Source organism: Psittacula echo (genome assembly GCF_963264785.1).
Source record: "Psittacula echo genome assembly, chromosome: 1".
Taxonomy (NCBI): Eukaryota; Metazoa; Chordata; class Aves; order Psittaciformes; family Psittacidae; genus Psittacula; species Psittacula echo.
The window spans coordinates 98,256,728-98,272,711 of NC_137735.1; the positions used below are offsets into that span (position 1 = coordinate 98,256,728).

At 39.7% G+C, this 15,984-nt stretch overlaps 1 protein-coding gene across 1 annotated transcript in view; it reads left to right on the forward strand.

The window, feature by feature from the left end:
* Window positions 1-111: 111 nt before the first annotated feature.
* The window catches only part of ERC1 (ELKS/RAB6-interacting/CAST family member 1), a 286,136-nt gene continuing 270,263 nt past the window's right edge, over window positions 112-15,984 (forward strand). The window contains exons 1-2 of the mRNA XM_080623933.1: window positions 112-237; window positions 11,075-11,908. Coding sequence (XP_080480059.1) covers window positions 11,240-11,908 — 669 coding nt within the window. The 5' untranslated portion in view covers window positions 112-237; window positions 11,075-11,239. The remainder of the gene's footprint in view (window positions 238-11,074; window positions 11,909-15,984) is intronic.

The window sequence follows — 15,984 nt, forward strand, 5'->3', positions numbered from 1 at the left end:
AGGGAGGGAAGCCCGGCCCGCGAGCGCGCGCCGCGGGAAGGGCGGGGCTGAGGGGCGCCGCGCTGCGGGGGCGGGGCCTGCGCGTGTCTCGCGCCGGGGGCGCGGGAGGGGAGCGGCGGAGTCCGAGCGCGCGCAACGAGAGGCGGAGAGCTGCGCGCGCGGAGCCGACCTGACCTCCCCTCACCGCCGCCGCCGCCACCACCGTCGGCTCGCCCTGCCCCGCGGCCTGACAGGCAGGTGAGGGGCCTCGCTCGGTGCGGGGAGGGGGGTTACCGCTTCCCACCGGCCGCTGGGGGGAGCCCGGGCCGGGGCGGGGCCTGCGGGAGCCGGTAGCTGCGGGCAGTCGCCGGGGCTGGGCAAGGGCTGCGGTGGTGGCGGGGCCTGTCGCCGCGGGGCTGTCGCTCAGGTAGGTCCGATTCCGGTGGTGGATTCCTCGGGGGCTCCGTGGCCTGTCGGCCGGCTGGAGAGAGAGGGCGCCCGGGCGCGGCCGGGGAAGGCGGCTGAAGTGGGGGGGGGGGGGGTCGGGGCCTCGCCGCTGCCGGGCCCCTGCATACTGTCACCGCCCGGGGACTGGGTCCCGGCCGCCCTCCCCTGGCCCACGAGGACCACTGAGGGAACGGCCACATCACCCCGAGCTGGCCCGCGTCCTGCGGGGCATGGCTCACGGAGGTGGTGCCCTGGGGTGGGTTTGGGTTTGGGTTTCGGTTTGCCTCGTACGATAGTAAATCCTTCATGCTCTTCTCATTCGCGTTCCGTATCGTATTTTTCCGCCCTGACTTATTTTGCCTGTCCTTGGGAAGCGCACGCTTTTGTTGTCTTAGTCACATCATCTGAGGTAATGGTGAGCGGTGTCTTTCTGCCTAAACCCTACGGTGTGGTTGGCTTTTAGTATTTTTCCCTGTGAATGCCAAACCGTCATGTCTCATTTATTTTAATGCATCTACTACAAAGTAAGTGTCATCCGACACGGTGCTTTGTTTCTGAATCTGCTGCCATCCTGAAGCATGTGTCAGGAACTGCTGTCTTTCCACATCTGTCTCGTTTGTAATATGAACTCTACATCTTAATTATGAAGTGTACAATTTATCTTACATGGAATGTTGCATGCGTGCTGGAAGTTCACATCATGGTTCATGGCGACATAGTGTGAGATGGTTTAAAGTGAGACCCCAATGGGAATGGGAGAGGCTAGGAGATGGGGGGGAAAAAAGATATAAAGAAGCACTTAAGGAGGTGGTGCTGGGGGAAAGCAGTACAAAAGCCAAGAGAATCAAAAGCAGATAGGTCTGAAAAAACAGTGTATGTTTAATACTTTATTCAAGCTCGTTTTGGGGTCACATTGGTGTATGCAGAGTGGTTGTAGCTGGATAATGCATTACCTCAAATCCAGCAGGCTGTAAGCAGAAAGTTGTCTCATTTGACTGCAGTCATAATTCTTAAACAAAAGCCAACTCGGCTAGGATGTCTACAGCAGTAACCTCCACCAGCTGCCTGCCCTCCTTTTCTCCTGGAGGTTACTGCATCTATAGCAGTAGGTGGCTGTGTGTACGTCTCCTCCTGGGCTGCTGCGATCTACAGCCTGACATGTTACTGAATTTTGTGTTGAAAACTGCAGCAGCTCAGATGCTTGCCCCAGTTCAGGGTCACTTATGAGTCAATACACTTACAGCCATATCGAAAAAGATTAGAAGAGAAAAATCACTGCCTTGCCTATGCTAGTATGAACAGAGTTGGTAGTACTAGAGTTGGTGCCGGGGTTTTTTTTCAGTAATAAAATATTTGGGCTAACCCACTAGTTATTTAACAACTGAGACAGCTGTATGGAGTATAGGTCAGTTCTGGAAGTATAGTTCAGAACTTTATCACAGAACAGTGTTTCCCTATGTAGTCAAGCATATGACTTAACTATATCATCTAGATATTTGGAATTGTCTGAATCCATCAAGCTACAACAAAGGCTGCAGCTAGAAGAAGTCTGGGATCTGCTGAGTGAAATGCGACTTTATTATAGTACATGATATAATTTGAACTTTCTCCATCATCTCTGGGAAACCAATTTAGCTGTAATTAAATTACTGTAGGGATGTTAGCAGCTTTTCTTCAGTTTGGGTTTCTGCTCTCTGGGCTGTATTAAAGTAGCATGTTTTTTATAAGTCTTATCATTTATCTTTGATCCTGTCACAAGCTCTTATGAGAATTGCATTAACTTTTCCTCTCTAATATCTGGCTAATGGCCTGACTAGCAAAAAAGCAGGTTAGGTATTTACATGGCCTGTATCTTTTTCTTGAAATGCAAGTCTTGGTCATGAAAGAAACCTAGGTTGGGTTTTTTTGTTTTGCTGAATCTGCCACTTTCTCAGTTCCTGGTAGCAGTTACCTGTGATGCTGCATGAATAGAAATATTTCACCATGCTATTGTAAACAGTGCATGAGTTCCTTGATGCTATTCCTTATTTTGTGAAGCAGGATACTCTGCCATTGTTATGCCTCCTTCCCTCACCCCTCCCTATTTTCAAGTCTGTTCCTCTAAAAGCCTCTATTGTGTGAGAGGTTTGTTGCAACACTTACCTGGCTAAGCCACTTGAAAACTGTAGTACATTTAGAAGGTCTGTCCTTATGTACGGATGGATGGATGCATGCATGAAGCTTTTTAAATAATCGGACTGATCGCTAGAATTAGGAAACTATAATACGCATTCTTGAATCTTGTGCCTGCCCTGCTGTAAGAGCACTCTGGGTGATGAGGATTCGATCAACTACTGCCGATTTGAGCCAAGATTTTAACCGTGGCATGCAGTGTGTTGCTATATGGCAGTGGAAGATCATGAGACCCTGGAAAATCCAGCACTGGTTTAGGAAAAGCCTTATTTCTTAGCATGTGGGTTGTGTCACTGTCATTAACACAACTTCGTTGTCAGGTTGAAATTATGATGGAAATTCTGCAGAAGTATGCTTTGCTTGGTGATGTTACCCATGGTGATTTTAGGCTAGCGGTCTGTATGGATTCACCAGAAACATGGTTCCTAGGTACTTCTGGGCTTTTAAAATATCTTTAACACTTTTGTCATTTTGTTTCTACTGTTCGGAAGTTGGTTGTTGGTTGCATGCCTCCTGGAAGGAAGAAAGAAACAGACATGTATACAAACACATTGTATTTACTGACTGTATACGATAAAAATCGGACTTAAACTCTTTAGCCATACAGTGACAGGAAATTAACACCCACAGGTCTTCAGTCTTTTAGGTAATTAGAAGAGTGAGAGCTGTTTTAATCAGTTCACTGAATGTGTTCCGACCCCTGTTGCTTTTTGTGTTTTGGACTTTTAAAAAAAGAAAGAAAAAGATGCATGATAATTTTTATTGTTTATCTCTATTGTTTTTTGTTCACATCTGCTTTCAAATTTGAAGACTTACATTTAGCTCCTAGTCATTGACAAAACAAATCCTGATGCACCTATCCAGCCTACTTACATGTGTCAGAATGTAGGGCAGGGAGGGACTGAGTCCAATCCCTGGTAAACCCAGGCAAGAACCAGCAGCTGAGAATGGTCCACAATGTATCTTCATCATGTGCTAATCATCCTGTAACAAACTCTGTGCTGCCAGTGAAATACTTAAAGCTATAGGAGAGAATAGGTGCTGGAACAGTGTCCAAAACCTAGCCATACCTTGGAAGCCTTGAAGTACGAGGTCCAGAAGTGTTAAGAAGGAAGAAAAGTTTCTATTGGTACACAGCAGTCTGACAAAGGCAAAGAACTTGCTTGTGCACCTAAATTTAGTGACCAGGTTAACTTTTGGTGTACTGTGAACAGAACCACTTTAGTCTGACAAGTGAGATGAGGTGAGACCTTTGGAAATACCAGTAGTACCTCATGTTCTGCCTGGAGTGGAAGCTGACCTCCAGAGCTTTAGGGAAGAATCCAAGAATCCTTGAAAGCAAGTGGTGTATCTCAAAGAGTAAATAGATATGAGTAAATAAAGTTTTAGCTGAAATACATGCATTTTTATAATAATAGTCTTTTTTTCTGTTTTCTTGTGGTCTTGTTTTTTTGGGAAAGCAAATGCAAAGGAATTAAGTTGTGAATGTGAAAGTATATCCTTTATGCTGATATCAGGACTTACGGAAATTCTAAGAAACAAAACCTGATGTCAGTTACAACTGCTTTTGCAGAGAAGCTGCTGTAGAGTAGAGCATGTTCTGTCATCTTGCATCTTCCTTGCAGAATAAGTAGATCTCATGAAAGGAAATGTATATTTGCAGCAGACAAATTAACTAGGAAGCTGATGAATATTTCTGGTTCTTATTTAGAGGCTTGTGAGTTGTGTATTCTGCATGGGATATCTTGTAGGCATGGGAGAAAAGAATGAGAAACAGAATGGTGTCTGAAAAGGACAGATAGTCAAGATGTTTCCGTGTTCTGTGGTCATTTAAAGTGTATGTGCACCATTCGCACTAACCTTTCAAATTTAAAAAGCATGTAACCTGAGTGTCAGCTTATGTTTAGAAATAAAACACTTTGCCAAATGACTGCTGGGTTTTTCTTCAAAATGTTAGGGTCAGGGTTGCTGGCCTTCTTTTTACAGAAGGTTTGCAAGAATCTTTTTTGATATGTCAAAGTCACCTGAAGATTATCAGGGATTTTTGAGATATTTTTTCTGGGAAGATTTCTGTCTGTGTATACGGGTGAAAATGTATCAAGTCCCATCTTGTTTGGTGAAACAGGACAGGAGCACTGTTGTTTTCAGTGAACTTTGCAGATGTGCAAGTAGGTGAACTTCAGCATCGCACCTTCCACCCTTCTCCCAACAGAACAGCAAAACCAATCCAACTTTTAAAAAGGATTGGACATAAACAGATGTCGGTGCTTTGGCATCTATTTATGTGCTATCTGGGAATGAGAATCACAATATGAACAGTTACTTTTTTTTGTCTTTTTGTCTTCATTTAATTCATCCCTTTTGCTTTCTTACTGTCAAGGCCATGAGGATAAGACTATTTTGATAAGGATAAACAACCCTAAGTTTCATGGGTTCAATGCCTTGTGTCCAGCATTGGCTGGCTTGCAAACAATTTCCAAAGTGAACATTCTTCTGTCCTTTTTGTGTGTGTTGTTAATTTAACATGAAAAGTAATGAGCTTTTTTACCTTTGAAAACTAGTCAAAGCTAATCTACAATATAGTCCTCAGATAGATGTTTCACATTTTTTTATCTACAGAAACATAGCAACCATAGCTTTTGTAATTGTGGTATGCACCAGAAGGTAACAGGAATTCGATTTCCCTCTTGGTCTTGGTTAACACACCCTGAAGTTGTGAATCTTTGCTGTTCTCTCATCATACCCACTCTTTGAATTCTGGGGTAAAGATATCTGGCAGGGTTTCACTGGAATAGAAGATGTTCCTTTTTTTGGAATTCCATCTTTTTCCACTCCCTGTTCTGTTCTGAAGTCCAGGTCTTACTGTATAATCTAGTAATGCTTTTTTCTGATTAACTATTCAGGTGTGAATTATGATAATGTGAGCAATTGCTGCCTCTGTTAATGAAGTCTAATGTGTCTGCAACAGTGCTTTATCAGATTAAGATGGCTCTTGTAAAGGCTGACTTTTCTGTAGCTATTATAAAGCTGACATTCAAAGCTTTCCTTGTGCAGACAGGAATCAGTGCTACAAGAAAGCTCAGTCTTCTGGAAGCTGGCTTTATGGCTTCCATTATGCTGATGGAGAAATCAGTGTGCTGTAAGATGTGCTTGCCTGCTTAGTTCCTGATCAAACTGCCCCATTCCTGACTGTCAGGCAGTGACACTGTTAAGGAGCTGACTCTGTAAATGTTGCTGTCTGTCAGCCCATGTCAGTCCTGAGCAGAAATTGCAGAAAAGAAATTCAGAGGAAATGTTCCTTGCTGAAGGCTACAGAAGTTATGCCAAAATTCTTTTTGTTTTAACAAATGTGAGTGGGGATTTTGCTGTATTTCTGCAGTATACTCTTCCATATTTGGTTGTTACGTACCTTGAAGTAATTACTGTGGTATTAGTGTTTGTCCTGGAATAGGGGGAGATAGGAAAGATGTCATATATATATATATATATATGTATATATGTGACAGAGAGATCCTCCAGAGGTTAACTTTGCATTAATGAATCTTCAATTTGCTGTCAGCTGTAGCCAGGAACATCTGCCTTCTGAGCCATTGTTTCACATAGAATACTAGATATAGAGGCTGATTGAGACAGCGTTGGTAAACACATCTCATTTTATTGGATTCTTTATACTGAAGTTGATCCCTTCAGAATTTCTAACATTTCTACTTTGCCTGAATACAACCGTTATTGAAAACACCACATCTTTTGACAAGAGTAGTGTACATATTCCTGCCCTCTCTCACGTTATAATTGCCTTAAAAGTATATCAGCATGAAGTTGAGCAGGTTGCATTTTACTGTTCTTTCAGCAGGTTAGGTTCTGCTGCAGGATTTATCAGCTTTCATGCTGCTTTGAATTACCTTTTTCATTATGTATGGTTCTGGATATCACTGTACTTCTTGGAGTGGTAGCTGCTTTGGAGAACGCTTGATTCTCAGTTGCTTTTCAGTGGCTATGACACGGCTGTTGTAGTGAAACAGATTCATTTCAGTTGCTACAAGTTGCACTCTAGTACATTTAAATGTTTACTGTCAGATTATAAACATTTTTTCACAGTTCGTGGTGTCTGAGTGTTTTTGGACAGTTTGCTGTGATCTTGTAAGACATTTTTTAGCTGGCACTTCAGGTAGGATGCAGTTACCTTTCTTACAAAAAAATGTGTTTATAACTATGCTTTTTCAAACCTTTTCCTACAATATTGTATAATTCTCATCTATTCTTTTAATGGTTCTCATAGTCCTCCTTTCAAGCTTTTTCATAATCTATAGATAGCATTTTCAACTAGTGAAGCAGGTCGATCGTGTGTCTCTGTACTTGCAAAGCTGCTGTGGAAGTCTCTGGATATTTACATGAAGTTTTTACTTTGGCTGACATTGATTTGTTGGATTGTTGGGTTTTTATTTGGCTTGCAGATAGGATGCTCTTTGGAAGTTTGTGTTCTCTAAGTGAACAGAGAACAAGAAAGTTTTGTTTCACAAATGTAAAGGTATGCAAGTGACCTTGGGGAAAAATGATTTAGCACTGACTTCAGTGGTTTTGTTTTTTTAAACACTTGCAGTTTATAGTCTCTTTCTTTATAAATTTAGGTAAGGGGTCCTGCACTGGCAGAAAACACTAAATGTTTTTTAAAGCTGCAGGAGAGTTTGCGAAGGAAAAGTGGTCAATACATTCATGTCACAGTTGGACAAGTGTTCCTTGTGGTTACCACCATCCTTAAGGTTAAGGGATGATTTATTTGTGACTATATTTAGAGTCACAGTAGAAGAGGAAAAAAGTAACAGGACTGCATGTTGTCCTCATGGAAGATAAGATTCTACTTCTGAAATTCCTAGTACAAAGCTAGTCTGGTGCAGAATGTTGAAAAACTTGTAACTTTACTGTTGCTGTCTGAAAGAAATACTCCATGTAATTTTGCTTGGACTGCTGGAGGGTAACTGGAAATTTTTTTCTTCTTCCTGATTAATTTATATTGTGAATGAGAAAAGATGTTTCCACCACTTCGTTCACTTTACTGTTTCCAGGAGGAAAGATGTTTTTCATGGTGTGGATTGTCTTAATATCTACTTCTGCTTATGGATTCCTAATAGCAACAAAGTGAAATGGCTGGTGATAAATGCTACTAGAAAACAAAAAGTGGGAGGGAGGAGGGAAGAGTTTAGATTTATCTTGTAACATGTTGGGTTTTTTGTTTGTTTGTCTGTTTTCTTTCTTGACAAATCTGTGTCAGTGGAAATACTGAAACTGGTTCCATGGTTGGAAAGGTGTATTTAGTTAATATTGAGAATATTCCCAATTTTTAAAGTCTAACAATGATGTAATGTAAGTTCTAATCTCAAGAGAAATACTGGAGGGTTATGTTTGCTTGTTTCCAAAGACTTTCTTTTCTTAATCTAATGCATTTGTTTGGTTTTGCTTTTGAGAAGTGAATGCAGAGAAGAGAATGTGTGGCGGCAATGTCAGCGATGTCAGAGTTCTTCCTGAATTTTACGTATGCTGGCTCCAGGAATCCTTTCTGTAACCCTAATAAACAGCTAATTTTAGCAGCTGGCTTTTGTAGCTTGAGTTATTTGATTTTTTTTTTTTTTCTGGAGTAACAGAGGTTACAGTGCCTACCTGTGGAACAAAGCTTAGAGCTGAATAAGCATAGGATTGCTGTTTCCACTGAAGGTGGATGAGAGCTAACCAGAGCCTGCTGGTGTATTAGAAGATGGCTACTGCACAGTGTCTGCTGTGGTACCAGCTCCTTTCAGCTGCCTGGGAAGCTACTTTTCTGTCAAGGACATCAGTCACTTTCATTTTTTGAAAAGCTATTAACAGTTTAACAAAATGTTTACAAAAGCAATTCCGTGAGCTTTCGGGTTTGGGTGTGATTAACTTAGAAGAATCTAAAATCTTTTCTGGGCTTCTTGTATGTTGTTAAGTACTTTACTAGGTGGTATTTCTGCATGCAACAGTAATATACTTCTAGCAACATTTAAGCTTCATGTTTTGGGGAGAAAGTGCTTTAACTAAAACAGAAAGAATAAAACGTCTAATCTTCTGGTTAAGTAAACTTGTATGAATCTCTTAAGTGAATGCATGTTTCCACTGATTTACTGTGGTGAGTTTCCAGCAAAGAAATTAAGTGCTGTGATTTGGATTAATTTTTCAAGAGAATCTTTGTGACCACAAGATCTCTCTTGAATGTACTTTATGTAGTGTCTAAGAAATCATATCTAACTTGTTTTGAGTGCTCAAGTGGTGTCACAGCAGCATTTTTAGCATTTTGGTATCTCAAACAGGGACATTATTCTGAAATAGCTTTTCTGTTTGTAAGAAGTGTTTTTCTTCCAGATCTGTGGCACAGTGTCTTGCTTATTGAAGCAACTCCAGTAGAACACTGTAGACTTTGTTACATAGTTTATATTTGTGTACTGTTTTGCATAAGCTGAAATAGAGGAGAGATTTTATCTATAACTTGTATTTTAGAAATTGTCTGTAGGTGGTGTTTTGGTAGCTAACTTCAATTATTAATGCTGCTGGCTATCTTTCCTTGCCTGTTTTCCTTTACATATGTGTTTTAAAATATTCCATAGCAATATTGCTGCTAGCTTTGGTTGTCATTTAAAAAAAATAGAGAAAGTGAGAGTAAGAGAGAAAGAGAGCACTTGAACTTCTTGAGGACTTCTCACAAAACAGAATCAGCTTCCATAAGCTTTGTGAAATTACTCATGATATTGTATCTACTATGAAATAGTGTGAAAATGACAAAATGCTGCCTCACTCTGATCTTGTTTTCCATTTAAAACTCATGGTTAAAATAAACATTTAAAAACTATTTCTTGTTGTATCTTTTCCTGTACTAACTTGTTTCTGAAAGGAAAAAATGATGTGTCTTTTCTTTATCAAGCTTTTAATTTTTTCTTTCTACCCTTTTCCAGTCTTCTTTGCAATGTTAATTTTTTGGTCTCTTCCCCTCCACCCACTTGTACTATTTTTACAGTTTCTTTTGTAAGTGTACTCTTCTTTTGAGCCTAATCTTACATCTTCTTGCCCAGTTATTATCTCACAAATGTGCCATAGGGTTTGGAAAAATTGATTCCTAATATCTGGCAAACCTTACTTCCAAGCAAAAGGTGAAGCTAGATGAAAGCTGGTGTGAAAGTAAAGATACTGGGATATGTAAGATGATGCTGCTCTTTGGACACTATCTGTACTCTTTTCATCTGATGGGGAGAGGTCAGATCAGGAATGTTTCAGTGTTTTAGTTTTCATTTCAGTTGAGCCCAACAGTGGCTTGAAATAGTGTACAGTGGAAGAAATAGGGGGGAAAAAAGGGAGAACTCTATAATAGGAGTAGCCCTAAATTACAGTAGTTCAGCCACAAGAGTGGATTTCATCTGTTTCTTGCTCCTCTGTGCGATCTTGGCTACTAACACTGGTCTCAGCCCAGTGCCTCTGAAGAGTTACCTACTAGCACTTGTAGAACAGCATAATGTTAACAGTGCAAAACCATGGAATTTTATTGCATGTGCTATCAGAGTTCTTGTTTAAAGAAGTAGAGGGGAGGAGGAACTGCACTATGATGATATGGTACTGTTCTGTTTTCTTAAGAGATTACTGCTTTTGCAATTATATTATTTAATGGAATTAATCTGAGCTGGTTAATAAGAAGCATATTTGGATTGAAATCTTTGCTTGACCTTAACAAAGATTTTTGTTTTGGACCGAATCCCAGTTTGAGAGAAAATAAGACACTTGAACCAGTTTTCTGTGCAGGTGTGATTCTTTTGTTCCTCTTAACCAAATTGGTCCCATTTGGTGTGTTATTACTGTTCTTTCAGAGTTGTATCTACAGTTGCTTAAGCTTTGTGGTCAGTAATGATTTCATGATGTTTCTTGGATTTGGTTCTGACTTTGAAGGAGGGCTGACAGGAACACCAGAGGGACCTGCTAGTCAAGGTCATGATCAGAATAATTTTGTCCATCTACCTTCCCATTTGCAAGATTATTTTCACAGCAGCAGGGTTTAGAAACCGTGTCCTATAGAACCTAGCAGTGCTGTAAAGCCCATTCAGTAGTTTTTTTTTATCTTTCAATTTTGATTATCTCTCCTGCTCGGAAAGGTAATAGGTAAAGAACTAGGGCCAGTTAGAAACAAGAAAATAAGTTAACTTCTGTAGATAAAAAGTTATGGGTTGAATTTTTTTCCTCCTTACTGTGATAATATAACAACAGAAAAGCAAGAATAGAAGTTCCTTTTTGAGTTTAAATATTAAAATTTAAATAAAAATTGCTTTTTTGTGTGTAGAAATTGAAAAGATGGTGGAGAAGTGTAAAGGTAGTAGAATACACTTCATGCTAATGTGGGACAAAATATTTTGTGATAAACTAGGCATTTACTAAGTTATTTTTTATTGATACAGATTTTAATATGTTATTCTTTTTGATACAGATATGGTTCTGAACATCGTGAGCACGTGACTTCAAAGATGGACAACTGGATCTTTTATAAGTTGTGATTGGCCTTAAGCTGACTTATAACTGTAGAACACCTTAACAGGATTTCTCTCAATCCTGATTTATGCCTATATAATTGCCTCACACCACCAGCTTAATCATGTATGGAAGTGCTCGGTCAGTTGGTAAGGTTGAGCCAAGCACCCAGAGTCCAGGGCGTTCACCAAGGCTGCCACGGTCACCACGCTTGGGCCATCGTCGAACCAACAGCACAGGAGGCAGTTCTGGGAGTAGTACTGGGGGTGGCAGTGGGAAAACCCTTTCAATGGAAAATATTCAGTCCTTAAATGCTGCCTATGCTACATCTGGCCCTATGTATCTAAGTGACCATGAGAACGTGGGTGCAGACACCCCAAAAAGCACCATGACTTTGGGCCGATCTGGGGGGCGGCTGCCTTATGGAGTTAGGATGACTGCAATGGGTAGCAGCCCTAACATTGCTAGTAGTGGAGTTGCCAGTGATACTATTGCATTTGGAGAGCACCATCTCCCTCCAGTGAGTATGGCATCCACTGTGCCTCACTCACTGCGCCAGGCTAGGGATAACACAATAATGGATCTGCAGACACAACTCAAAGAAGTACTAAGAGAAAATGATCTGCTTCGCAAGGATGTGGAGGTGAAAGAAAGCAAGCTGAGTTCTTCCATGAACAGTATCAAGACCTTCTGGAGTCCTGAGCTAAAAAAGGAGAGAGCTCTGAGGAAAGATGAAGCTTCAAAAATCACCATTTGGAAGGAGCAATATAGAGTTTTGCAAGAAGAAAACCAGGTTTGTCATCTAACGTCACTGTTGTGTTAATGCAGTGGCATGATTGAATAAGTTCAATAAACTTGCATGTCATGTTTAAGCAGCTGAGTTATGTTGGTGCTTTTCTCAGGTAGTTCATATGAATAAGATGCACTTTCAGCTTGCAGGCCTCTTTTTAAATGTTTCTTGTCAGACTTGCAAGTCACTTCTTGAGCACTCAGTTCTCCTGTGTGTTGTGTTATTTTTCCTAGGATTGGTGCTAACCACTCAGTTTACTTTTGGATGTATTTTACCCTGTTCGTAATTAGTATTTCTGTAGTGCTTACCTCTTGCAGCATTCCTTGGGGCGTTGACCCCAAATACAACTGAACTGTTGCTGAATGTTGACAGATTGCCAGTAAAACAAAGTTCACATTACACTGGTCTTATTTTAGAGCTCCAGATAAAACCTCCAGTGCTGCGGTTTTCACAGACAGGTATAGATTGTGTTCTTGGCTATACTAAAGTAACACTGTTAAATACCTGTACATCTGTTCTTTTGTCACAGGCTGTGCATATCTTGTTATGCAACTATCGTAAAGCACCCTACCTTTTTTTTTTTTGTAGTGGTCTGGCTACTTAGGGAATAGGCAAAAGATCAGAGGATCTTGGCTGTCTAGTTCTTTTGTCCCTCTTAAAAGCATCCCTAAATTAGAATGAAACTGAGAGGTAGATTAAAGTTGAGGTCTCTTTGTACTCAGCTCTACTTATTAAAAGCTTTTTAAAAACGTTTCCCACCTAGAACGTTTTGCTAGTTTAATCTGGGAGTAGCTAGTTGTCTCCGAGTCAGTGTCCTCCTGTTTAGTTGTTTCTCAACAAATGTGAGTTAGACATCTCTCTGGACCCTCCAGTAAGAAACCTCATCACTCTTATAGAAAACAGGCTCAGAGTCCAACTCCAAAGTTTCCTGAAATTAAGTCAGCTTTCACTGTGATAAAATTACTTTCCTTCCTGAGGTTTTTAAATATCTAAGAAAGTTTAATTAAATAGTTTCCATAATTCAAGCATGATCATGTTCTTGAAGCTCTTAAGGTATACTTGCTATTTTAGGCAGCACTTTTTCAAGATTTGCTTTAAAAGGTGGAAGAGGGAAACTGCTGGAGGGAAAAAACAGCAGTGGTAGTACTTGACATGTTTTACTGTCAGGTGACCTCTCTTAAATAGTAGACTCCTTTTGGTTAGTGATAATCTGCTACACTGAAGCTGTTTGCGATCTTCTTTTCACTTCTTAAAGAACTGAGTTGAAGAAAGTTAGTTGCTTTTCTTGAGTTAGTATGAAATAATTTAATAAACTTGTGTCATTTTATAGCTGTATTCTTACTGAATGGTAAGTATCACAATAGAGAATTTGTTAATGTGTGTGGTATTTTGTACTCATTTGTGTGTGTCTTCTTGGAGTGAAGAAAACCTAAAGCTAAATACTTTTATTATAAAAGTAGGATTTTGTCAGAGGGAGTAGTCTGGTGAAAATTTTAGTTATAATGGTATAGTACCAGTATAATGAATACATAAAATATCATTCACTCAAGTTTCGGATGCTCTTTGTATTTCAGCTGCAGGTCAATAATTCCTAAGTTTTTTTCATTTTTAGGTTCTGTTTTCATACCAAATGTAATATCTTAGACTATAGTAACGTTCTGAAATCAGTTTTGACATTTTAGGATGCTGTGGAAATCTTGCAAGAAAAATGCAATGAATGTATGGTTTAGAATGGATTACGTGGTTACTAAACACACAGACTGGAGAACAGTGATTCCTCTATCTGATTTCTTTTTTTTCCTTGTCTTTCCTTTATCCCCTAATTAAACATTTACAGATATTTCCAGGCTGCTGTTCTCTAGGCAATCACTGTAATTACTACTACACTGGTAGAATTGTATAACTTTGGCCTGAAAAAAGAAGGGTGCAATTTAAAAGGAAAAGGATATTATTGCAATGAGCTGTAAAAACTAAGAATGCTAATTAATAGATTATAGTTAGCTAACAGTATGTCCTAATTAAATTCTGAATCCATTGTGTCTTTTATAGCCTTTTGGAGTTGGTCACTTCAGCCCTTTATAAGGAAGATCAGTTTAATAGGATTTGCTGTAATTAAACAGACTTCTGTGTTTAGAGACTGAACAAGGGATTTCTCTGATCTGTTTGGGGACCAGAAAAATCTCTTCATTATCTTTCCAGCCTCCCCATAAAGTGAGTTCCAGTATAATTGCAGGAACTGATGTTTTAGATCTAAAACCAAGTATTTTAGCACATCACTTTTAATAAAGACTTCCCATGTGTGCAGAACTTGCGATTTGTATTAAATTTAGCTAAGGCCAAATATATTGTTGAAAATGGGCTCAACTCCTGGAGCCAAGATACTGGCTGACTCATGCTGTTATCTGGTAGTTATCTCAATCTCTTTGCTGTGGTCTTGGCTCTTTAGTCCTCTACACACTTGATTGTCCCTGATTGTTTGGTTTTGGTTTGTTTTTTTTTTTATTGGTGTTCTTGTCACCTCAACTTTGAATGATTGAATTGCCTCTTGGTTTTGGAAGCTGTTAAAAAATTGTTAAAAGTTGTTAAAAATTGTTAAAAAATATGTGAAGATGTGACCTCTGTTTGATTGCTACCTCAGCCTCTTGTGAAAAATGCTCTGGTGTCTGGGTTTTCTTTCTTATTTCTTGAGAATGTGTGCAAATAAATCACAATTATTGACGTATTGCTTACTGATTTCCAAGAAATTTTCTGGATCCAATAAAGATCAGAGGAGACTAAAGAGCATGCTACCTGTCTGAAGCAATTACATCTCTCTGGTTGTCGTCTTAGGGCAATAGGTAGCAGGGATATCTTGGATATGTGTAACCTCATCTAGGTGTTCCTGCTCCGGCAGGGGGATTGGACTAGATGATCTTTTGAGGTCCCTTCCAATCTCTAGCATACTGTTATACTGTGATAATACTGACAATATCATGTACATGCCCCCATACAGCTTTCATTTTGATTGAGAGTGCTTTAGACTTGCTGAGTTGTGATATATTCACCAGCTGTGGTGCAGCACAGCTTCATTCCTCAGCTACTCTGAGCAAATACTACAGCTGTGGGGTGCAGCATATGCTCCTTTATTTTCATCTTCTGTTACTTATCTTGAAGAGCCAGAAAATACTTTCTTTTCATAAATGGGGAGTGTTATTATCATTTCATTTTGAAAAGCTCAAAACTAAGCATGGAAAGTATTCCTGCAATTAACATAGGTTCTTGGAAAAATAAAATAGATTTCAGTGCAATGTAGATTAGTTGCCCAGTTATACTTTGCAAGAAGCCAAAAGGAGAGCGTGAGTGATTTCTCGAAGGTTAACAAACCCCTGCGAATTCAAGGAGGAATTGATGGTGCCAATGAATAGGAGCTTGGTTTTGGCATGGTATCCCTCTCCTCAGCACGCTTTAGTAGGAACTGTATTTTTTTTTGAGTTGAAAAGTAATATATATTATTTTTTTTAGTGTGTGTGGTTTAAGGTTTCCTTGGAAACCTCTTCCTTAGAAGCCAGAAGAGGGAAGGAAAGGCAGTGGGTATTTTTTGTATTTTGATAGAAATAATTTCCCTAAGAATTGGACCATGGTGGACTATGTGGAAGTTGAGAACAAAGGAACTCCTCTAAGTTGAAATTTGTGTATACCAAGGTGATTGTCCATTAGAATAAGTAGTGCAAGGCAAATTTGATGTCTGACACCCTGCATTGAAATTTCCCACATTTGACTGATCTGTATTTAAGATCTAATTTATGTTTCAGCTGAAATAATGTGGTACTGCTGAAAACATCTTTTTACTTTGATCTATTTCTGTGGTCTTTTTGTGGCTAGAGGCCTTGGATGTCTGAGTGAGAGAGTTTAACCAAGAAAATATTTCTGAAAGGAATTTCACCTTGTTTGGGGTAAGCACCTGAAGAACATTCTACTTTAATGTGATGGAGGAGTATGATAGGTGTACTCCAGCATTTTGTCAGTGTTCTTCTCCAGAGTCAGAAGTTCTCTCCTTTGCATAGGAGTGAGCATCTTACTTTTCAAAATGTAGTTGTCTG